Source organism: Osmerus eperlanus, chromosome 22 (genome assembly GCF_963692335.1).
Source record: "Osmerus eperlanus chromosome 22, fOsmEpe2.1, whole genome shotgun sequence".
Taxonomy (NCBI): domain Eukaryota; kingdom Metazoa; phylum Chordata; class Actinopteri; order Osmeriformes; family Osmeridae; genus Osmerus; species Osmerus eperlanus.
This window is the reverse complement of record NC_085039.1, coordinates 1,893,522-1,916,861: the sequence shown is the minus strand read 5'-3', so window position 1 is coordinate 1,916,861 and position 23,340 is coordinate 1,893,522. Positions and strand designations below refer to the sequence as shown.

Genomic DNA, 23,340 nt, shown 5'->3' with positions numbered 1-23,340 from the left:
AATTGCACAACTAAATCGTAATGGTCCTTGTGGTTGAACGGAATTATTGCTGTCTTGCAAAGCAGATGGCGTGATATCGATTACGGGAGCGATAGCTTTCATTTAACAATACAATCGGGTCAAAAAAGAGCAGGCTGCCGCGTATCATCCGCACTGCTGAGAAGGTGATTGGCTGCAATCTGCCTATCCTCGAGGACCTGCACACCTCGAGGACCCTGAGGCGAGTGAGGAAGATTGTGGCCGACTCCTCCCACCCTGGACACTCCCTGTTTCAGTCACTCCCCTCCGGCAGAAGGCTGCGGTCCATCAGGACCAATACCTCACACCACAAAAACAGTTTCTTCCCTTCCACTGTTGGCCTCTTCAACAAGGCCAAGGGACCACACTGACTCTAATGACTTCCTGCTTAAAACACACTGCTTTTTGCACTGCATTACAAAATTGTATCTTGTACATTTGTATTTTTTGTAATATTTGTATTTTTGTATTTTTATATTGTAATTTACGGCAACTTATATTTTATTGTATATTTAATTATAATCCCACTTAGTACTGCTAGTTTATGTACCCTTAGTATAGATAGTCCACATATTTAAATTTTAGGTCCCTATATGTTTATTGTATGCACCTTCCTGCCAAAGCAAATTCCTTGTCTGTGCAAACTTTCATGGCGAATAAATCCCATTCTGATTCTTGAAAAATCATGATTTTTGAACTGTTTGAGATGATAAACTCAGTGTAAAGTTGTTACATATTCATATATATATGGGGGTTAGATGGCTGAGCGGTTAGGGAATCGGGCTATTGATCACAGGGTTGCCGGTTCAATTCCTGGCCGTGCCATATGACCAGTGTTGGGAACGTTACCGAAAATTAGTTACAGTTACTAGTTACTTATTTCAGAAGTAACTGCATTACTTTGCTAGTTACTGCATAGAAAAATAATTAGTTAAAAGGGAAAGTAATGTTTGCGTTACTTTTAATTCCTGCTTCTATTATCAAATTAACGCACACAGATAGTTATAATATTTTAGTGTTGCAGTGGCACAGTGTGGGACAAGACAACTGTAAAATGTTATATCATTGTATGTTGCTAATTAGTTGCCTGAAGGCAACGGACTCAACTGTTGACATAAGTCGCATGTCTCTTGACAACATACCTGGCAATCAGTCTGTTTAGTTCTGACTGGCTTAGAGACTGGAAATACTTCTGTTTAAAATCAAGCCTCGGCTGTTTTGATGAAGTGTCTCCGACTGCTTGATCAGCAGAGCAAGCACTGGGTTCTTTTACGATTAGCTTTGTAGAAGCGTGTTGTTTTACTACACTCTAAAACATGCTGGGTTATTTTTTCTACCCAAACGCTGGGTTGAGCCTGTTGGGTCATTTTGTTGGGTTATTTCCATGGTGCTGGGTAGTTTTTGTGCAGCCCAGCTGCTGGGTTAGTGGCTGGGTCATTCTCGGCAACAGTTGAAACAATGCAAATTGTCCTCCTCCTCTCTTTCACCCCTACGTAACCTGGTACCTTACCCAGCGCCTGCCTCACTTTAACCCAGCTGCTGGTTTATCTGCAGCATAAACTTAACTTTGTCAACGGTCTTCTCAACGGCTCTTAAGTTTTGTACAGTCAGCAGGGTCCACGCACAACGTCAGTGACATATTTTGCTCATTTACTAAAGGGTTATATCTGTTGTAGCCTACCTACCAAGACTAGGGACAGCAAAAATACTAGTCCGGCGGTGTAGCCAAATTTCTTGAAGCAACTGAATGGTGAGATTCTCCCAGTCCTAGTTTAGGGGTTGTTGAGGATATTAGCCGTTACCTCAGTTTGCAACCGGCTAACTTACGCCTGGGACACACTGGCTGCGAAGCGCCTGGACGCGCCGCGCAGCGCCACGATCGGCTACGACTGAGCAAAAGCTGTTCACACCAGACGCGCATTTCTCCGCGCCGGTCACCAAGCCTTTCAGCTACTCTGAGCTTTCCTTTACGCTGACATGTTACATAAACATGGCATTGGCTATATCCCAGCATTGATCCTTATCTACGTTGTCCTTGTAAAATTGTTTCTGACATACAACAACTCCCTGTGCTTTTCAACTTCGAGAATTCATTTGATGCTGATTTTAGAAATCGACTTGGGGGTTCTCTCTCGGTAGGCTATGTCTGCGTGTGTGTTGTGTGCAACGCGTGACAACTCGTTTCTCTCAAACAAACAAAACAACTACGGGCACGCTAGCTCAACGGATCAATCCGTTTATTTTCATTCGTTTTCATCAGGGTAACCACATGTAAAGGACGTTCGTTACCAACATTGTAATTATAAAGTCTACAACTTTACAAATGTTCACCGTAGTCTACAAGTAATGGAGTAAAATCTTAATAACATGTTTTTTTATTCAAATATATCAACTAATATGGTGTATTTCATCATCCTGCAGCCGATTTCGCAAGCGTCTCGCGAAAAATTTCGACCAGCTGCCGAAACAGGCAATCGCGGCGCTTCGCAGCCAGTTATGGAAGCAAATTGTTACCAAAATTCTAATGAAAATGCATTTCCAGAAATGCATTTGCATTTTAAGAATGTGGCTGCATTATTTGACTCATAAATGAAATTAGTAATCAATCATCCTATTTGCATTTTAATTTTCTTCTTCAAGAGTGCTCAATCTTTACTTAATTAAAATGAAAAAGAAATAGACATTTGAGATTTAATTTTCAAAACATGCCCCAGCAAATAGATACCAAAATTCAATTTGAAATGTAAAATTTGAAAATTAAAATGCATTTCCAGAAATGCATTTTCATTTTAAGAACGTGGCTGCAAAATCGTGACCACAATTCAAATTCAAATGCATTTCCAGAAATGCATTTTCATTTTCAAGAACGTGGCTGCAAAATCGTGACCACAATTCAAATTCAAATGCATTTCCAGAAATGCATTTTCATTTTCAAGGACGTGGCTGCAAAATCGTGACCACAATTCAAATTCAAATGCATTTCCAGAAATGCATTTTCATTTTAAGAACGTGGCTGCAAAATCGTGACCACAATTCAAATTCAAATGCATATCCAGAAATGCAAAATGAACGAAAAAGCATTCTGAGCGGCGCAGCAGAGTGACGTCAGTAGCCGCTCTTCTTCAGCTCCCTGCTGACCGAGCTACCCATCTTGTTCGGTAGGGGGCGGTGTGCACATTGCATTACATGGCAAATGTGCCGGGAAATTGATTGAATTGCCGGGTCTTTAGAGGACGCATCATGGCGCTCCTTCAAATTGGTCAAACACTGATAGAATTAGCTAATATGGTAGAAACTAATAATATATCACAGTCTGATGCCCGTGACAGAGTAGAACACGTCACAGAGAACTTGGCTGCATACTCTGCAGTCACAGACGTACACATTAATGAGGTTGCCATAGTAAACCTCTCTTCTGTCCTGGAACGGCTGGATGCTGCGGAGCCTCAAATGGGACGAGGACGACCAACCATCCTCATCCCGTTCGAGTCCATAGAAAACTATTTATTAAATGGTTTAAAAATAAAGGAAATAGCGGAGCTGTTCGGCGTAGGCCACCAGACCATCCGTCGGAGGATGCAAAGCAACGGATTGAGGTAACAGACTCCTTATTACTGTTATTTGTAAAGGGACCGTGTTCACAACTAAACATAGGCTATTTGTTGCCATTTGATGCTTTGTGCCAAAGTTATAACCTGATCACTGTGATGTCATAAGGGATACAGTATAGTGAACTGATGATTATTGAAATAACTCCCAACAGGGGAATGGTTTCATTCTTGAATACTCTTAATCGAGTATTCAAGAGAGCTGTGTTTTAAAAATAATGAATAGGATACATAATATTTTAGCCAAAGTTATTGTTAATTTGCCATTAACAAAACGTGGACGTGATTTATTTAGTTGACCATGTCAACTCTGCAATGTGCAAGCAACCACACGGAGTTCCCAAGTTGTGCACCCGACTTCAGTAGGTTCATGTGCACTATTCCCCTTGGAAACTTGACTATGTGACCACAGCAGCATAATGTGATGATAGTGGCAAACACACAATAAGCTAAAAAAAAATCACATCAAAATGACTGCTGTGAAAATGCTCAATAAAAAAAACACAAAAAAACAAACATCTTTCTTACTCTTGCCAAGATAATTCTCAGAAATTGTTTTTTGTTTGTTTAGAATGTCAGACATGTATTCTGCACTGAGTGAAGAAGAGCTGGATGCAGTCATTGCAGAAATCCACCAAAGTCACCCTAACACAGGATACAGGATGATGAAGTCATTCCTTCATGCCAGGGGACTGCTAGTGCAAAGTAAGTTTAATATGAAGTTTATGAATGCATTAAGTCCTCTGTAAGCTCAATCAGTGCACATTCTCTCAGTTTGACCTGTTATAATAATAATAATATAATAAACTTTATTTGTATAACTTTTCTAACAAAAATGTAGTTAAAAGTGCTTTATTTAACAATGATGATTCAAAGATAATAACATGATATAATTAAAATAAGAAAATAAAATAAAAATAGAATTATTTAAATGAAATAGCCAATTTCATGAATTAACTTAGCATTACCTGTGCTGTGTTAACACTGATTTTTGATGTGCTGTTAATATTTCATGTAATTTGTCTTTGAAATGTAACGTTTGCTATTGTTGTTGTAGTTACAAGAGTACGTGACTCCTTAAAAAGAGTGGACCCAATTGGGAATGAGGTGCGGGCCATGGCCAATCGGACACTAAGACGGAGGCAATACTCTGTTCCTGCACCAAATGCAATGTGGCACATAGATGGAAACCACAAATTAATACGGTACATACTTGAACATACGATATATTGACTTTGTTCACCCGCTCCACAACTTTTCTTCGTTGTACCCTACTGTTCTTTGTGTCAAATAAGCTGTGTATGAACCTTTTTCAAATTGCTATCTGATACCTTATATATTTTAGAAATGTTTTTTCTTCTTTTCTTTCTTTTATTTTACCAATAGCTGGAGATTTGTTGTTCATGGTGGAATAGATGGCTTCAGCCGTTTAATTGTTTATCTGTCTGCTGCAACGAACAATCGGGCATCTACTGTGTTGGAGAGCTTCATTGGTGGCATCAACAAATTTGGTTTGCCATCACGTGTGCGCTCTGACAAAGGTGGTGAGAACATTGATGTTGCCCAATTCATGGTGGAACACAGAGGAGAGAACCGGAACTCTCACATTACTGGAAGAAGTGTCCATAACCAGCGGTAAGTTTTCAATAGCACTGTATTATGAGAAAACCATTTCAGGAGAATATAATGTCACTAACAATAGTTATAGGGAAACCTATAAAGGGTTTTTATGTTATTGTTTTAATATTTATTGAAAGAGTTGGCGTATTTCACTCAAATGTGAGTGAAATCATTGCACTGTAGGGCTCTGAAAAATGAGTCAAAAATAGACCTGAACAGTGTGTAAGGGTTACGACAACATTTAGGGACCAGAGAACTACTTTCAAACTTTTTATTTATTTTATTTCTTCTATTCTATTCACATAATTGTTGGATGTTATGATCTTCTCTCCTCTGAACACTGACATAAAGCTTAAAACATAAAACTTTATAGTGTGTAGTTTGCTTAGTTTGCTTGCATTTTCATACTTTAGGCAATTACTCCACCAAGACCAGGGCCTCATATATAAAACTGTGCATAGGGTCAGATGCGCTGTTCAATTTCCTCATTTATTCAGTCCATACCTCATTCATCAGTGGAGCTTTACTGTCAGTCACAATATAAATCCTGTCTGGATACAAGTTTGTTACTCAGGACTATCTAAAGTTACCGCTTTTATGCACATCAATCTTTTATTTGAACATCGTTTTTGTCATCAATTCTAATTTTAAATAACTTAATTATGATTTTGTCAATTATAATTCAAAGCAAAAACATTTCATTTTGTTTGTAATTTTTTTCTTTATCGTGTCACTTGCCCTTCCAGGATAGAACGCCTATGGAGAGATGTGTACATCCAAGTCCTGGACCCATTCCATGTTCTCTTTCGAAACCTAGAAAGAGAAGGAATGTTGAATCCTGATGATGAGTCATATTTTTGCACTCCACTGGGCTTTTCTGCCTCAACAACAGAGGCAACTGGCCTTCTTCATGGAAGCTTGGAACCGTCATAGCCTGAGAACAGCAGGTAGCCAGTCTCCCTACCAACTTTGGGCATCATTCAGAAACCTTGAGGATCCTGATGAGGTATGTTAAAATGGTTGAGTGTATCATATTAGGAGCCATCATTTCAATTAAACATTTAAAAAACTAAAATGATATGGCTACATTTATTTAAAAAATTAATATGTAAAGGAGTCATCACCTTAAAATCAAAATTTTCCTTGTTAAAACATGTATATTATAGTTGGACCTCAGTTGAAACTTGACTGAAAATTTGGAGTTTGAAATTTTCATTTATGCATGCATACATACATACATTACAAGAAAAGGAATTTGTGAAAGCGAGGGGGACAGCAGCGGACCTGGTCCAGCTCTGCCCATTGGCTCTGCAGTGAACAGCTTCTCAATCAGCGTGCACCTCATTACCATTATTACAATGAGCATCCAGACCAGTCAAAATCTCATGTGTAATTATTTTGAGACAATTACAGAGAGACAGGATATGTTAAAACACCAGGTGATGACTCCTTTAAGCTTAGGAGAAGTGATTGCATAGCTTAACATTTTTAAAACTGTAATTGTATATCTTGAGGTGAAACATTTTAAGATGCCATAGGTTTTGTATTGTGTTGTATCCAAACAAAGCCTCAGTTTTCTGAAACAGTTACAAAGTGTCGTGGGCCGAAAACTGGATAGAACACCCCATTCTAGGCCTATCTAGGGAACTAGATGGAAAACTACCAACTGAACGAGTTTATCTTAAACTATAGGCCACTAAGCATAAAACCTAAATAGCACTACTGATTCCACGATCATGTAAGAGAAATGATTGTGCATCAGAGGTCATAACGAGAACATACAGAGACAATTAGCATACGAAGACAAATCTTCCATTGAAGGACCCTGAGTGGGTCCTGCTGACCAGATAGTGAAAGATAGCTAACGAAGACCAGACTTTGAATGTCTAGTACAAATAGGCCCAGATTTCTGGGACCGAGGCAAACTGACATACACTGTTTAGATCGATAACTAAAAGTTATTCACCCAGGCAGGTTCAAGGTACGAATTATGGGACTGCCTATCAACTATAAATACTGTCTGTTTTTATGATTAGGCTAGGCTCTCTCTGGTGCTGAGAGACCTAACCGAATGTGTTCCCTGTCTTGATCAATAAACAACCTTTGCATCTGAACTTGGACCAGACTCCCCTGCGCTTTATTTTGCAACCTGTTCCGCTAGAAAGCTAGCTACCACAAAAGTTTATGAAATGTGTAATATTCTTAAAATTCCAGTCGTGTTGAGGTGGAGGCAGACTATGGTATCGATTGGGATGGACCGTACGGCTTTGATGACCTTGGACGTCAAAGGGAACAAGTTGAAGTACCTCAAGTGCAGCTGCAGCGACACCTGACTGAGGAGGACATGGCTAGCTTACCTGACCCCAATGTTCCCTTCTTGGATGCACTGGACATCTACACAGCCACACTACAGCAGTTGATGCAGTGACAGTCTCAGTCTCCCCCTCCCCTTCTCCTATCCAGAACTACAACCACTACTGATATGGCAAGAATCAAACCCAGCATTTTGAAATACCGGTAACAGCATTACAGTCAATTAAGTTCACATGTAAAGGTTATAGTGCATTTTAGTTGCATTCTGGAAGCAAGAAGCACAACATTTTATTTTTGAAGTTGTCTTTATTCCACAACCTTAAACATTTGTCAATAAAATATCACACTCCTTAACTGTATGAAATTAAAATTTCAACATTATTAAACGGTTTAAGGGGACATTTCCTTATGGAGGTACTTATGTATGATTGACTATACAAATATATTCAACATGAGAGTAGAACTATCTTTTTACAGACTGTTGAAAAATAAAGAGAAGCATCACAAAAATTTACAAAAACTACAAACCAGGTGTGGAAATGTGGGAGTTAGGTTTCTCTTACTGCCTACCTCTGCTTTAAAGACAGTTTCTCAGATCAGTCCAAACCCGAACTCTGTAGATCTCATAGATGCTTCCAAGTTTTCTTCGAATGCCTGGTAACTTTGGCACTTCAGTGGGAGTTTCAGCGTTGTGAGGCAGGTTGAGGCGACTGGCAGAGTAATTTCCGGAGATACTTCAACATAAAGGTGCTGGGGAGGTATACTCCAACCTGTCCAGAACTTCAGGAGTAGTTGGACTTCCTGAGAAGACCCTACAAAGACAGTCATACCTTTTTGAAGTTTACCCGAACATCATTAGTCACTGCTTCACTGTAGAAAAAATTGGACTTTCTACTGTAAAATAAAACATTGTTTACAAAATGTGATTTTTCACCAACATGTTTCCATAAATATGGACTCAATGTGAATAATTAGCAACAGCTCTAGGATATGAACAGTGTTCCGAATCCGATCTGTTTTAACATGTATAATCTGACCTTTTTCAATGTAGTCTCTCAAAAAGCCTGTGACCAGGCATGTCTCCTCCACGTTGCTGTGGTCATCCTCATCCTCACTATCTGGCATTGGCCAGATGATCCTTTTCAAGATGGTCTAAGAAGTAAAAACATTTTCAAAGACTATCAATTAAAGGGTATATCAACAGAGTAGAGCTACTTTGCAAATATCACATTTAGAAAAGTACAGATAGAAAAGGCAACCTTAATTGTATATAAAAATGGAGGCTTGTTATCTGAATGATAGAACTCCAAAATGTTACACTTAAAGCCTTATTCCAGTTTTATAATTACAATGACAATAACCATAATGATATTTATGTAAACAGTCAGCAGTTTCTTATGAGAAGCTAATTACCTGTGAGTCCATCACTTGTTCTGCTGATCTTGGGAAAAAGACCTCGGATAGGGCTGGACGCTCTTTAATCATAGTGACAACACCGCTCTCTTTCAGCCCCCTACGGAGCTGCTTCATTTGTGTTCTTCTCCGTTCAATGACCTACAAAAATAAATTATAAATAAGTTTAAGTATAATTTAGATACAGTTGTTGGTGAAAAAAAGACATTATTACACTAGTGAATCTGTTTTTTTTTTACAATATACTTAGCATAATTATTTTTGGTTGGACTACTTTTAATGTTTTTTACCCAAAAAAAGGGCGGAGAATTAAAAAAACGAAATGCAAACATGTAAATCCAGACAAGGAGGTAGCCTAACTAATGGGGGAATTTTGTATATGCTATACATGTGTGTGAGTGTGTGTAAGTGTGTGTACTCTGTATTTATAAGTGCTTGTATATATATGTGGATATTTCAGTGATAATGATATTAATAACAGCAGCAAAGAAAAAAATAAAAATGAATAAAAATAATAGAATAAATAAGAAAAAAAGAGAAAAAGTACTTAATTTCATTTATAATTATTCATATACCGCATGCTGTAGGATTTTCTCTGCCAACCACCTCCTGTTGTTATTATTGATGGGAGGAAGATCCCAACTGAAGGCCAAGTTGTTCACCTCGCATTGTTCCTGTGGGGTCAGTTCTCTCTGACTATCAAGCTGCAATTAATAAAGTAAGGCAATGGTATATCACTTTTATGGTCTATGCTTTTTATGTTAAATACAAAGTAAACATATTTGCATGATAGCATAGGAATAATCAATTCAAGTGAATTTAAATTTGTTTTGTGTCATGACAATAAAACAACTTCAAGTGACACTTACTACAGACACCACATCAACAACATCTGTATCAGGGCAGTCAGCAACCTCAAGTGCAGCAGACTCCTCGTTACTTCCAACAATTAGCTGCAACATTGCTGGACTCAGTCCAGACCTCCATGAATAAAAGAATGTCCTATGGCACGTCCAGCTACTCGGAAAAGGTCTCCAACTATCAGGGCTTTGGAAGTGGATGGGACCTTGTGATCGCCTGTCCCATTGAACAGAAGAGTTCTGGTAGTGTTCTCTGAGAGTCAAAAAATAAATAAAAAATACAAATAAAAGCTGATTTCTGGTGAGACAGTAGCATTATCCTGAGGTTTTTCAATCGCAGTTCAAGGAAATATCTAGCTCTAATAATGATTTACATAGTGTCACACAAACAGATTATGGGGAGTCAAAATACCAGACATGAGAGAAGACAATTTTCAGTTAAATAATACACACAATGCGCCCTCAGTTGTCAATTTGAGATCAATTTTGGTGACCAACCTTTCCAAATCCAACAAGAGCTTTAGGGCCACCTAGTCAGAGCCAATTAATCCAACCCCACTACTTCTGTTTGAGGCAAAATTGTATGCTTTTTTTTTACAAACAAAACAATACAATAAACTGTTAAAACTCACCGAAGTCAAGGTCGAAACCAAACTGGATTTTTTCCATTACCATAGACAGGAAATGTCGTTTTACACCATCTCCAATAGCTGCATCACCTGAAATACAAGGAGTTACTCTGTAGACACATAGGAATGTGTATATAATGTAAGGGTCAATTTCAATAGGTGTTATTCCCAGCTCAACTACTTCCTGAAGGTGTGCCTGATCATGGTTATTGTGACTGCTGCGGTAAGGCACATCTGGATTAATAAATTTGGCATGTAATGTAAGACAGGAAATAAAGGAGCTGCTTTAATCTAAGGAAGTAGTGGAGCAGGGCATAAAGCCTATTCAGCTAGTTAAAAGATTTACTTCAGTTTTAAGTTGTAATCACTGTTCTTGTTACAAATTTTGCAGTAAAACACATTTAATGAAAGATACCTACCAGTCAGTATAACAGAAAATGGGCTTGCCCAGTCAATTCCTGTTTTTTTGTAGAAAGTTAGAATCTCCCTTTCACGATCTTCCTCAGTGGATCCGAGATCAAGCCTGGCAACCAACCCTGGCTTGAGTTCAGCATTGTTAAGCAAGTGACGGCAAAACATGTTGGCTGCCTTGTAAACATCAGGCTCTGTTGTCCACTCTGAAAATCAATTAATTATAAGTGAGGAAAAAGAGTTGATTTTAGACTTTTTAGGACAGCAGCTAAAAGTTCCTTCTATTTTGTAAGGACAACATAAATATCAGTACTTGTATTCAGTAACTGTATATGGTTATAAACAATAAGACAGTTGCACCTTTAGAGCTACTACTTAGATTTTCTTCAAGTGGATTTTGGTTGCTTGATGAGCTAGCAGCAGCTGAGGTTCCTGCCTGGGTCTCTTCTGAGCTTCCTGACGGGGTATTCTCAAGGGTTTTTTCAGCAGTTGAATCTGAATAATTTTTTCTTGGAATGATAGCAGGAAATTGTTAATACACAGAAGAAATCTAAAACATCAATAACAGTTCAATGTGTGAGACACTAATAAAATAACAAAACAACATTTTTTGTGTCAACTGATGTTTTAGGAAAATAAAATGTTGTAGGACTTCACAATTTACACCATGTAGATTCATGTATAAACAAGAAATATGTCTCACTTCTCACAACAGTCAATGTGGCCTTGAATCTCAGAGAAGCTAAATATCTCTGCACAGTAGACACATTCCACCATTGGTCCAGTTGTTTGAGGAGTGAGGGTCACACTGGGAGGATCCTAGCATAAATGAGACAATAGTAACATAAATATGCATCATGCAATCAAACATCTTTCTTTACATTAGAGCTTGGTGGATTTTGTACAGACATATTTCAGTTGTGAGGGTTACTGGCTGGGGATTTCCTTGCCAATATTCTATCATACTCCAGAGAATCAAATACTGCATACTACTAAAAATACATAATATTACCTGCAGGTCAATATCTTTTTGGAGTGGCCTTATGTAAATCGCAGCTTGTCCCACTCCAAGTTCTTTGTTGCACAGGCCCTCTGGAGTATACCCATTATGTGGGCAAGGAATGATTTCCAAGACCTTGGACCTTGTAGAGCCCCGGCTCCGAAGGAGTTGAAACCCACCACAGTGCTTTAGTTGTGGAAAGTTCAACTCTAGGTGATCGGAAAAGTCAGATGCACCACAGTATTTATCTGAGAAAAAAAAAAGGTATTATAACCAGTTTGGGGGTCAAATGTAAACATTTGAGCTTTATTACAACATCATGGTGCCTTAGAATTAGCTAGCTGACCAATCTTTGACATTTTAAGTATCACAGCTGAGGCATTGGTCTTACTGACTGATGGCCACACCTGTGGCCTCACAACTGGTCTAAATGTCAATAATCCTCTGCACTTACACTTTAATTTCTTTCTACATTTAGTTCATTTTGTCTTAATTTAGTTTACTTTGTTTCAAGCACATGGCACATTACAGACAGAAGGCAATACACATGGGTTTTGTTTTATGTCCTTTTGTGTCCAGTTTAGTAGGTCTGTTTTGTCTTTTGTGGGGAAGTTACATCGTTAGTTTGTTCAGTTAACTCACTTTATATTGAGTTTGTATTTATTGCGTTATGTTCTGTTAGGTTGACCTCTTTTATGTGCCCAAAGCTTTATTATATCTTTGTAAAACATTTTTCTTTTGCATTTTTTGGGTAAATAAAAACCCTTTTTTCAGTCAGATATTATGCAATACATACTTGTAGACCTACCTGGGAATGTGATTTTTCTTTCCCCTAAACCTGCCCTTCAAGTGCTCTTTTTGCTGCTGGGGTTGGGGCATCACTGCCCTTTCTTTTAGCCAGGCAGAAGAAAATGTGAGTGTATGTGGTCTTTTTTAATTTTTGGGTCATGGTGGCTGATGAGGTTGACTTCCGTTGTACACCTCGTGCAGGGTAAGGACTGAACAACCTCAAAACCTCAGCTGGAAGAAATATGGGGGGAAAAGCAGAAGATAAATTGAACTGAATTGAACTTTATTTTGAATATGTTAAAAAGAAGAAACAGAATGAAAAAATAAAATAAGGATAAAGTGTAGTTATACATAAACATACAAACATAAATGGTGAGATAAACATACAGTCCAACAATTCCTTTGATCAATGGATATTTTTTTGCTTAACATTTTAATGCAGAACAGCAAGATGGCATGATGTAATTTAATTTCTATCATGGTCAAGATCATGATGAATTAATAGTAGTGTAAATATACCTATGAAACGTATACAAGTTTACAAGGGTCTTTGTTGACTGCAGCTTGTTAGTAATGGCCTCCAGGCTTATTACACACTGATGTCAGACTTGCTGTTGTTGACATTTAAGTTAGTTGATAAATGGAATACTGTGAACTTTCTTATCTACTGTAACTGTAATTTCAGCTAACAAAAAAAATCACTGATGCTTGTCTGGCGGGCTCTAACACTCAACAACAGTGTATCTCGTTGTAATGACATAATAATAAATCGATCTGACAAATGCATGTTATTTTGCTAGGCCCTAGCTTTTCTTGCTAAAATCTTACCTCGAGCATTGTTACGGCGCTCAGGAGCATTAGGTGTTGCCACTGATGTGTTGGAAGAAGGAACTTGGTGATGTTCCAAAGCAGCAGCGGCCTCCCTCAGTAGCTCTGGCACTGTTTTAGTCATTTTTTTAACATCAAGTTGCTCACTGTGATGCGTCCTCTAAAGACCCGGCAATTCAATCAATTTCCCGGCACATTTGCCATGTAATGCAATGTGCACACCGCCCCCTACCGAACAAGATGGGTAGCTCGGTCAGCAGGGAGCTGAAGAAGAGCGGCTACTGACGTCACTCTGCTGCGCCGCTCAGAATGCTTTTTCGTTCATTTTGCATTTCTGGAAATGCATTTGAATTTGAATTGTGGTCACGATTTTGCAGCCACGTTCTTAAAATGAAAATGCATTTCTGGAAATGCATTTGAATTTGAATTGTGGTCACGATTTTGCAGCCACGTCCTTGAAAATGAAAATGCATTTCTGGAAATGCATTTGAATTTGAATTGTGGTCACGATTTTGCAGCCACGTCCTTGAAAATGAAAATGCATTTCTGGAAATGCATTTGAATTTGAATTGTGGTCACGATTTTGCAGCCACGTCCTTGAAAATGAAAATGCATTTCTGGAAATGCATTTGAATTTGAATTATGGGTCACGATTTTGCAGCCACGTCCTTGAAAATGAAAATGCATTTCTGGAAATGCATTTGAATTTGAATTGTGGTCACGATTTTGCAGCCACGTTCTTAAAATGAAAATGCATTTCTGGAAATGCATTTTAATTTTCAAATTTTACATTTCAAATTGAATTTTGGTATCTATTTGCTGGGGCATGTTTTGAAAATTAAATCTCAAATGTCTATTTCTTTTTCATTTTAATTAAGTGAAAGATTGAGCACTCTTGAAGAAGAAAATTAAAATGCAAATAGGATGATTGACTACTAATTTCATTTATGAGTCAAATAATGCAGCCACATCCTTCAAATGCAAATGCATTTCTGGAAATGCATTTGCATTTGAATTTTGGTAACGATTTGCTTCCATAGCCTCTTGCAGGGGAAATGAGCAGACATCTATTTCATTCTACACTTCACTCGTATTTTCAGTTGTAAATGAGCAGCAAAAAAAAATGTCATTCAAAAACGGACCCCTGTGCAACCGACGCAAGCAAGCACACCCTACAATTTCCCCAGAAATTGTACCCTCTCTAGTTATTATTATTATACATCTTCTTCTGCCATGGGAGTCTATGGCAGCCCCTAGAACCGTATTGTCAGAAGTTGTGAAATTTGGCACACTCTTTGGGGCCAGTCCCCTCATCAATTTTACCAAGTTTCATGTCTCCATTTCAAACCCTCTAGCGCCACCAATGGGTCAAAGTTGAAGGTGTGTTTACACACTTCGAAAATGAGGTATTGTTGTATTCCCTGGATCAAGACGAGTCCAACGCACTCTATGACGTCATACCCAGTTATATAGATTCTCCGCCATTTTGAATGTTAAGGAAAAGCGTTTTTTCGTATCTCCTCCTACAATTTTTGTTGAATCTTCTTCAAAATTGCCACAGATGATCTTCAGACCAAGCCTCACAAAAGTTATCGTATGGATTTTTGATTTTCGAAATCGTTTGTTAGTTACAGCCAATCAAATTGATGTGGCCGAATTGATGTGGCCGCCATTTTGAATGTAACGTTTTTTCGCTAACTCTCCTATAAAGTTTGTCCAATCTTCACCAAATTTGGCACAGATCATCTTCAGACCAAGCCTCACAAAAGATATCACATGTTTTTTTGATTTTCTAAACCTTTTGACTGGAACAGCCAATCAAAGTCATCAACCAAGCCACCATAAAATAAGTGAGGTAATATCAGCACCTCTTTACTGCATTGACACCAAACTTGGTGTAAGGACTACATTTACATTACATTTACATTTACATTTAGTCATTTAGCAGAGGCTCTTATCCAGAGCGACTTACAGTAAGTACAGGGACATTCCCCCGAGGCAAGTAGGGTGAAGTGCCTTGCCCAAGGACACAACGTCAGTTGGCATGACCGGGAATCGAACTGGCAATCTTTGGATTACTAGCCCGACTCCCTCACCGCCCAGCCAACTGACTAGGGACCCTGTTCTAAAGAGGTCCAATAGGTCATGCCATTTCACCTCTAGGTGGCGCTGCAATAAGAACACATTTGGCACCAATTATCTTCAGATCAAGCTTCACAAACGTTTTCACATGGTTTTTGATTTTCAAAATAGTTTTTCCGGTAAATGATCAAAGTTGGCGATGAAACCGCCAAAACAGGAAGTGAGATCATATCTCAGGAAATATTTGCTGAATTGACATCAAACTTGGTACAGGTGCTCGGAACCCTGTTCCAAAGAGGTCCACAAAAGGTTGTGTCATCTAACCGCTAAGGGGCGATCCCGTGTCTGACACATGTTAATTTGTGATACCAGCTGAATTGATGCGGCCGCCAATTTTACATTTATAAAAAAAATAATCCCTATTCCTCCAACAAAATGTATCCAATATTCACCAAATTTGGCACAGATTATCTTCAGACCACAATCACCTTGACATGTCAAAATAGGACTGAATTACAGCTGTTTAAACTTGGGACAAACCGCTTGCCAGTTGAAAAACTGCTTATATTTTTACACAGTAACTGAACACAGTAATTTCCAGCACTGAGAATAATTCACTAGGATAAATTGGTATCCTGGCAAGGGCAACGTAGCCAAAGCCAACGAGCCTGCCATGTCACTGGTTTTCTGTCTAGCACACAAACTATCAAAATTATTTTAGATTTTCGAAACGGTTTGATCGGTACAGCCAATCAAAATCTGCGGCAAGGCCGGCAAACAGGAAGTTGGGTCGTATCTCAGCAAATCTTTGATGGATTCAAAGCTGCATTTACTCAGAACCCTGTCTAAAATGTTTTTTGTTCATTTTACCTGCTTTATCAGTTTGGCCACCTCATTGCTGCTTGCAGCTATATTATATATATATAGCTTTGTAGCCTATTCTATAGAAACAGACAACTTCCTCACAAACGTATTTGGGAATGTGCATTATTTATTGGAATGGTGACAATTCTTTTTCATAGGGATGATCAGATCTCATAAGCCACAAGAGGCAGTGTTAATATCAGTTATTTGACACATGACTTAATATGTAATTAGCATTTTCAGCAAAGACGCTTGGTAGCTGGTAAAGAATTTATATACAGGCCTACTTTTAAACTCCACAGTCCTCTCAACACCTCAAACACTCCCATAATCCACTCTACCTACTCTGCGTCAGTCTTCAAATTACAGAAGCGTTAGCTTTTTAACAGGATTAAAAGGTTCAAGCAAAATAGAGCCAAATTACTGTTATTGTTAACCTTTAACAAATGTAAAAATGTCTGTGCCTACAACTAAATTATTGTTCTCAACTTACCAGATATTTTATACGCTAAACCAAAACTGTAAAAAAAGACAAAATTACTTATTGGCATTATAGGCTTACATCAAATGCCTCATTCTTTATTGTATATTTATTTTAATAAATACCTTGAAATACCAAATTCTAACAAATCTGTCAAAGGCTTACATTGGATTTCATAGTTTTATCTAGCTAAAGGAGTCATAATTTGGAGCGGCAGGGTAATGTTTTTACTTGCAGTAAACATCATATTTTAATTTGGATCCCAGTTTCGTACCAGCCAAGAGCTTCTGAAACTCTTCGTCCATCTGTTTGCTTTGGGCCTCACTGAAATTGTTTTTCCAGTCTCCAACTTCACCTAATAACAAGGTCAAACACAAAGAAATGTCATTACATTGTTACAATTCTTAGGTACATGAGTATGTACATGAGATGGTTAATAAGTCATTGCAAAATGTATGATTGGATTTGAAAAACATGTTGATAAACTGTAAGAATTCAAATGTCCCAGCTTCTGATGGAAACTCCAACATAATAAACTAAATATAATAGTAAACATGTATATAACAATAGTTGAGATATGTATCCTACTTCAACAATAGAAAACAAACAAATGGCAAGTATAATTTTAGCAGATTCGACTACCTTAATTATGTATTCTGAATTTTTGTCCTTTAGAACATTATGCATATTCTTTGTAATTTTTCAACGAATGCTGACCTTCTGGAAGATTGTATTAATTAGATATGAGATGTTATGAGAATTCATGAGAATTACATTTTCAATATAATTATATAATAAATACAGGTTGGCCACATAAGCCTGATCTGGACATGACAGAGTAGAAGATAAATCCCTTCCTTTGGTAGTAAAATACACTTTTGTAACACCATTTAATGTTATGGAAGAATGTTAAAAGCAGTCTTGAAAGGTACCTTTCCGAAAGAAGACATTGCCATGTTGACCATGACTGTTTTTGGAGCTCTCCTTCATAGCATTAAAGGTGCTCTCATTTGCAATGGTCTGTACTTGCTCATCAGTCAAAGTAAAGCCAAAGAACCTTGATATGTTCCGCACCCCGTCCACTAGATTCTAAAGAGAAAAAAATTGCATTTGAATTTGCACATTAAAGCAGTATGCATTTAATGCATCAACTCATAGACATGAACCCTTTCTTGATTTTCTAATTTATTTAGTGTTGCCTAATATTTGAAAATGTTTTCTCACTTTAAAATTCTATTTTTATTATTTCAGATTCAGCTAAACCAGGGTTCTCCAATCCTGGTCCTCGAGGGCCACTGTCCTGCATGTTTTAGATGTTTCCCTGCTCCAGCACTCCTGTTTCAAATGAATGGGTTGTTATCAAGCTCTGTGGAAGCCGGGTAATGACCATTCATTTGAATCAGGTGTGCTGTAGCAGGGAAACATCTAAAACATGCAGGACAGCAGCCCTCGAAGACCAGGATTGGAGAACCCTGAGCTAAACTATCAATGTGATGACATGACGACTAAGACTAAACTGAAACTAGTGAAGTTGATGCCATGTAATTACAAAAGACAAAAATCACCTCCTTTAGTTGCTCGTAAGTCACAATCATCACATTTGGATCATCCATGCGTTTCTCCCAAGCCAGGGCATGGTCAAAGTAAGAGCCCCAAGCCACTAAGAGTAAACCAAAGGAAACTTGATTTGATCAAAACAGTACACCAAATTCCACCTATAGAGGATCATGCCAACATTTGTCATTTGCTTTACGTTATCAGCTTATATGCACAGTTTCAGCAGTGAGATGTATCAACAATGGTAATGAGCTGTATGAGTTATCACCTTCTCCTTTCATGAAGTCTGTGAAAAAGGCATCCCAGGATTTGGTATTTGGCAAAACAGGGTTGTTGTTCATGAAGTGGTAGTAGGACACAACAGTATCTTTTGGGTTTCTAAACACTACCAGCATCTACAAGTTAAAGTGACATTTCCTGTATATCATGGTTGAGTCAGCTACAGTTAAACATTGATATTATACACTTACACCTAATGTGTCGTGAAATGCACTCTTTGGTGCCATTTTGTAGTAATCAATACTCGCCTTTGTCTTCTTTGCAATAAAAGAGCTGGGAATGTTATCAGGATGCAAATGTGTGCCAAGAAACCGAGGGGAGGGCCTGTCTTTCGCCAGCTGCAAAAGCATGATAAATTATTAAAAAAACTGAAAATACAATGTTTTTTGTCAGTAAGAAACTAAGTTGATCGACTTTGCTTTCACAATGTTGCTAAATGAAACCTCTGCATTGTTCAAGCGCATCTCCTAATACACATTACTACAACATATAGTTATTGGTATTTAGCAAGACACAGCAGCTGATGATATGTTAAGCTATGTAAACTATAGATTAAGTAATATTGTTAAAATAATTAAATTGATAAAATACAATCATGTATGTATTACACACCTGTTGCACTTCGGGGGGGGAAAATTCAATCAGTGGAGGTCCACTGGGCATTTCATTTTGCCCTGAAGAAGCAGTCCTGATTTTGCGAATCACAGAAACCATCCAATTAAAACCTTGAAAAAAACAAAACAATAAGTTTTTTTTTTTTTTTTTCTCTCCTGTTGCGAGTTTTTGGGGAGTTTTTCCTTGTCTTCCTTGAGGGTTTAGGTTGGTTGAGGGGCAGTTCTATGGGCATATGTGAAGCCCTCTGTGACATGCTTGCATGTAAAAAGGGCTATACAAATACATTTGATTTGATTTGATTTGAATAAGTGGTAGGTTGGTAGTGTAATCTATAGACATCTAATCCTACTGCAACCCTTGTTGCTGTACAAATTTAGTTTTTACATCAAAAACCACAAATTGGCTAAACTAGTTCTGGCATGGCATTTGGGCTGAGCATCACATCATTCGACGATGTTACTCACACAATCAACTGCAGGTGTGCTAATTGAAGGTCTATGCCTTACCCTTTCAGGAACTTAAATACTACATGCATTCACTGACCCGGACACACATGCTCACACATTATGCGTTGCTATACAGTAATCCCTCGTTTATCGCGGGGGTTACGTTCCGAAAATGACCCGCGATAAGTGAAATCCGCGAAATAGAAAACTTTTTTTTTTTTACAATTAGCAACTATTACATGTATACAAATACAGTGACTCACGTGTAGGCCGTTTCGTCGACATTATGGGTTTAGGAGATGTTCGAAATTACAAGATAATTTGGCCAACTTAATGTAAATTTGCCAAGCTGTTTTATGTACGTACACATAACTGCACGAGACGATGATATGATATGATACGATGATAGCACAATTCGTAGCATGTTTTGATACAAGAAGCGGGAGTGAGTTTTTAGCGAATCAGAATGCAGAGCACAATGCACCCAAAAAAATAAAAATGCATTATGAAAATCCGCGAAATAGCGAATCCGCGATAAGTGAACCGCGAAGTGGCGAGGGATCACTGTATACCTACATACCAGTGGCGGCTGCTGGCCTTTCAAAGACGGGAAGCTCATTTTCGGCCTACATCATAAACATTTTCAATTTATTTGGCTAGTTCCAGGGCTCTCAAGTGTCACGCATTGAGCGTGACAGTCACTCATTTCGGTCTTTTGTCACGCACTCCCGCCACACATTGTATTTCTCACGCAGAAAAAGTAGTTATAATATATTTAATATGCCGCAGCGCTCAACCGATCAAAAAACAGAAAGGGGCTACACAATAGCCAATCAGAAAATAGCACTTTTGTATCTGGGTAAGATTTAACGCAACAACCAATGAAAAAAAGCATATACTGGAATTGTTCACGTGATTCTGCTACAACATCTTCCGAAAGTTTCGTTCACCCACAGAGGAAACCACTGGAGCTCGAGCATCACTTTGAGCACAGAGTAGGCTAATTCATGGTCTCCTGTTTTAATGTTACAACAAATTCACAACTTGTTTGACACAAACAATGACAACTTGACTGCTGTTAAAAAATGTTTCACAGATAATTAGAATCAGTTTTTCATGTGTTAGTAACCAACAGTTTTACAGCGTCTCTGACAACACCTGCTCAGAACAAGTATTTTAGGCCTAGTCATATTTTCGTTATCACACGATGACTGACATATTGTCACATTATAAACATCTCTCCAAATAGGCTTAATAATTTTATTAGCACTAAATACATTTAAGTGTATCGCATAGTTGATGTTATAGGTCACTTTTAAAATCATGTCATATTTTATAATTATATCCTGGCCATGGATGCATTAATCATTGCATCTGTCTTTCAAAGATGTCAGGTTAAAAAGTCATTCATTAATTAATTGGGGGGGGGGGAGGGGAATGTCACTCTTGCCTTTTGTCAAAACTTGAGAGCCCTGTAGTTCACTGCCTAGCCTACTGTATGAATGAATGAACGATCTAACCAAACAATATTAAACTCGAAGGAGGAAATGAAACAAGGAATGTGGTGTATAATTGTATGAAATGTATGATGAAAATTGGCTAGCAATTTCGCCAAGCAAATACCAAGAAACAGGTTCCAGCAGTTTGTCTTTCGACTACAGTTGCAAAATCCGCGATGGGACTGAGCTCGAATAGCTTTGGCGACTTTTATAGTACAAAATCGCTGTCAATCAAAAGGAGATGCAGTCTTTCGACAGATCCTCCAATCATCCCGCAGAAGCCCAGCGTCCAGGCCAGCCCACTCCTCCATTCACCCCCAGAGAAGCCGAGCGACCGTGGGCGCGACATAATCGCAGCATTTATCCAATGACCGTATAGTTTGGAAGCACTGAAAAAAAAACTGTTCAAAGCAGCCCCATTGAAGTCCATTGACGCCAGGTTTCAACAGGGAAATGCACTTTGACGCTACGAGAAAGTATGAGAAGGAAATCGAGTCAGTCGACCTTCATCTTCGAGATGAACGTGTTCTAACTCATTTAAAATGTTAACACAATAGTAAATATTTGACCATTCATTTGTTGCATATTGTGCAATTACTGCCACCAACTCCTCCATACTGCTTTTTCTACCATTACTACAAATCAAATACAAATCAAATCATCTTTACTACAGGACGTTGTTAATGCCCTGTGAAGCCTATATACGTTTGATATGATTCCTGTCCACGTATATCCTATGCTCCCTGCCTTGTTATTGTATGTACTTGTGCTATTCTAGCTGCTCCAAGACAAGCACGTTTTCCCTTAGATAGAACTGCCAAAGACAAACCTATTTCCATTGCAATAAATGGTTAAATCAATATGTGAGTGTCTTGACTGAACTGACCATCTACCAACACTTTTTCTTGTAATAACCCTAACTTCTGAAACTGAATGTCAATAATTGCATCCAATCTGCACTATTTAGCTAATGTGTTTTCTTGTTGATGCATATCTTACCATCCAAATCTTAAAGTTAAGTAATGTTAATATAAATCTAAATGTTTAGTGACATTTTAATGTTGCAGGCTGCAAAGCATATGTACCCACCCTAGAGGGGTTTTTGAGCATATTATAATACCTACTTTTCTAGGTTATTCACACTGAACTATGAGGACTGTGATGATCAGTCATAAAAGTAAACAAAACGTATAGCCCTTACCACATTTGGGATAAGCCACCAGTAGAAGGTCATCTGGTCTGGCCTCAAAGTTCTCCAGACCTTTGAGATTTTCCTGGGGACTCATGATGGAAGAGTAAAGGACCCCTTCATACTTGTAAAGTTTATCTTCATCCTTTACATTCTTTGCCTCCTCCATTTTGGACATGCCATTCGATTTCAACTGTTGGTCCATTTTGTAAGCTAATACACCACAGCTGTGAAGTACTGCAAGTAGTGTTCGTATTTATGTGGGAAGACGACAAAGAGGAAAGCTGTGTGCGTGTATTGTGTTTGCCCCGCCCCCAAACTGAGTAGGTAGAGGAACCGGATGTTCTGGTTCACAGATGTGGGATAGACTGTGTATGCTGAGACTAATTGATTAGAAGAGCATGACTATGACGTATAAAATAGGTGATAGTTCAAATTATGTTAATTAAATAATTTACGATATTTTGTGCTGTGGAAATGAAACACCAAAATTCTATGCAGAGATGACTAAGTAGATCTTATTTCCTTGGTTAAAATGTAAGTTCAAGTTAATTTAACATAATTAAAAGGTCTAACAATACATTATAGAAAGTGATAGACAAATATTGTGTAAGTTGCTCTCAGAGCTTATCTCTGTAATGAGGCAGTAGTTCTTCTCAATTTCTAAATGTAATGTTAATGATAATAGGAATAAAGCTGAGTCACCGTAACGTTGCAGTCCTGTAAGTGAATTGTATTCAGTGTACATAGAGGTGTGACAAGTTAGACCACTTATACAATCCACTGCCAGTCACAAACGTATCTGCACACCTGTACACCTGTGGCGGCTGCTGGTCTTT

General features: G+C 38.2%; 3 protein-coding genes across 6 annotated transcripts; 1 reads left to right on the top strand and 2 right to left on the bottom strand.

Annotated features, from left to right (window-relative positions):
- Window positions 1–3,108: 3,108 nt before the first annotated feature.
- LOC134009010 (uncharacterized) lies at window positions 3,109–7,952 on the top strand. Of its 2 annotated transcripts, none has more exons than XM_062448640.1 (6): window positions 3,109–3,614; window positions 4,198–4,331; window positions 4,684–4,831; window positions 5,013–5,261; window positions 5,993–6,252; window positions 7,471–7,952. In XM_062448640.1, exons 1-5 carry the CDS (start codon window positions 3,259–3,261, stop codon window positions 6,177–6,179), a joined length of 1,074 nt encoding a protein of 357 aa, XP_062304624.1. In that variant the 5' UTR covers window positions 3,109–3,258; the 3' UTR covers window positions 6,180–6,252; window positions 7,471–7,952. The 2 variants fall into 2 exon arrangements, with proteins under 2 accessions (XP_062304624.1, XP_062304625.1); XM_062448641.1 differs by having other exon boundaries at window positions 3,111–3,992.
- On the bottom strand, window positions 7,940–13,636 carry LOC134009011 (uncharacterized). 3 transcript variants are annotated; one of them, XR_009928219.1, is made up of 12 exons: window positions 13,490–13,636; window positions 12,681–12,892; window positions 11,885–12,120; window positions 11,576–11,691; window positions 11,233–11,381; window positions 10,881–11,078; window positions 10,465–10,571; window positions 9,842–10,085; window positions 9,548–9,676; window positions 8,973–9,113; window positions 8,597–8,711; window positions 7,940–8,371 (listed from the first exon to the last, which is right to left on the bottom strand). XR_009928219.1 is itself a non-coding variant. In XM_062448642.1 (8 exons), exons 4-8 carry the CDS (start codon window positions 9,932–9,934, stop codon window positions 8,151–8,153), a joined length of 699 nt encoding a protein of 232 aa, XP_062304626.1. In that variant the 5' UTR covers window positions 9,935–10,085; window positions 10,465–10,551; window positions 10,881–11,078; window positions 11,233–11,544; the 3' UTR covers window positions 7,940–8,150. The 3 variants fall into 3 exon arrangements, 1 of the variants encoding a protein (XP_062304626.1); XR_009928218.1 differs by having other exon boundaries at window positions 10,465–10,551; XM_062448642.1 differs by lacking the exons at window positions 11,576–11,691; window positions 11,885–12,120; window positions 12,681–12,892; window positions 13,490–13,636 and having other exon boundaries at window positions 10,465–10,551; window positions 11,233–11,544.
- Window positions 13,637–16,552: 2,916 nt separating this feature from the next.
- On the bottom strand, window positions 16,553–22,734 carry LOC134008670 (sulfotransferase 6B1-like). Its single transcript, XM_062448157.1, has 7 exons — window positions 22,514–22,734; window positions 19,365–19,477; window positions 19,001–19,090; window positions 18,742–18,868; window positions 18,482–18,576; window positions 17,849–18,005; window positions 16,553–17,271 (listed from the first exon to the last, which is right to left on the bottom strand). Exons 1-7 carry the CDS (start codon window positions 22,704–22,706, stop codon window positions 17,144–17,146), a joined length of 903 nt encoding a protein of 300 aa, XP_062304141.1. The 5' UTR covers window positions 22,707–22,734; the 3' UTR covers window positions 16,553–17,143.
- Window positions 22,735–23,340: the final 606 nt, after the last annotated feature.

What these genes read in the sequence shown, in the direction of transcription:
- LOC134009010 (XM_062448640.1), top strand. Translation starts at nt 3,259, where the DNA reads ATGGCGCTCCTTCAAATTGGTCAAACACTGATAGAATTAGCTAATATG. An exon ending in ATGCAAAGCAACGGATTGAG is followed by an intron (nt 3,615 to 4,197) that starts GTAACAGACTCC and finishes TTGTTTGTTTAG; the next exon opens with AATGTCAGACATGTATTCTG. An exon ending in AGAAGTGTCCATAACCAGCG is followed by an intron (nt 5,262 to 5,992) that starts GTAAGTTTTCAA and finishes TTGCCCTTCCAG; the next exon opens with GATAGAACGCCTATGGAGAG.
- LOC134009011 (XM_062448642.1), bottom strand. Translation starts at nt 9,934, where the DNA reads ATGTTGCAGCTAATTGTTGGAAGTAACGAGGAGTCTGCTGCACTTGAG. An exon ending in AACAAGTGATGGACTCACAG is followed by an intron (nt 8,712 to 8,972) that starts GTAATTAGCTTC and finishes TTTACTTCTTAG; the next exon opens with ACCATCTTGAAAAGGATCAT. An exon ending in GAGAGACTACATTGAAAAAG is followed by an intron (nt 8,372 to 8,596) that starts GTCAGATTATAC and finishes CTGTCTTTGTAG; the next exon opens with GGTCTTCTCAGGAAGTCCAA.
- LOC134008670 (XM_062448157.1), bottom strand. Translation starts at nt 22,706, where the DNA reads ATGGACCAACAGTTGAAATCGAATGGCATGTCCAAAATGGAGGAGGCA. An exon ending in TTATTGCAAAGAAGACAAAG is followed by an intron (nt 18,869 to 19,000) that starts GCGAGTATTGAT and finishes TTTAACTTGTAG; the next exon opens with ATGCTGGTAGTGTTTAGAAA. An exon ending in CAATGTCTTCTTTCGGAAAG is followed by an intron (nt 17,272 to 17,848) that starts GTACCTTTCAAG and finishes CCTTGTTATTAG; the next exon opens with GTGAAGTTGGAGACTGGAAA.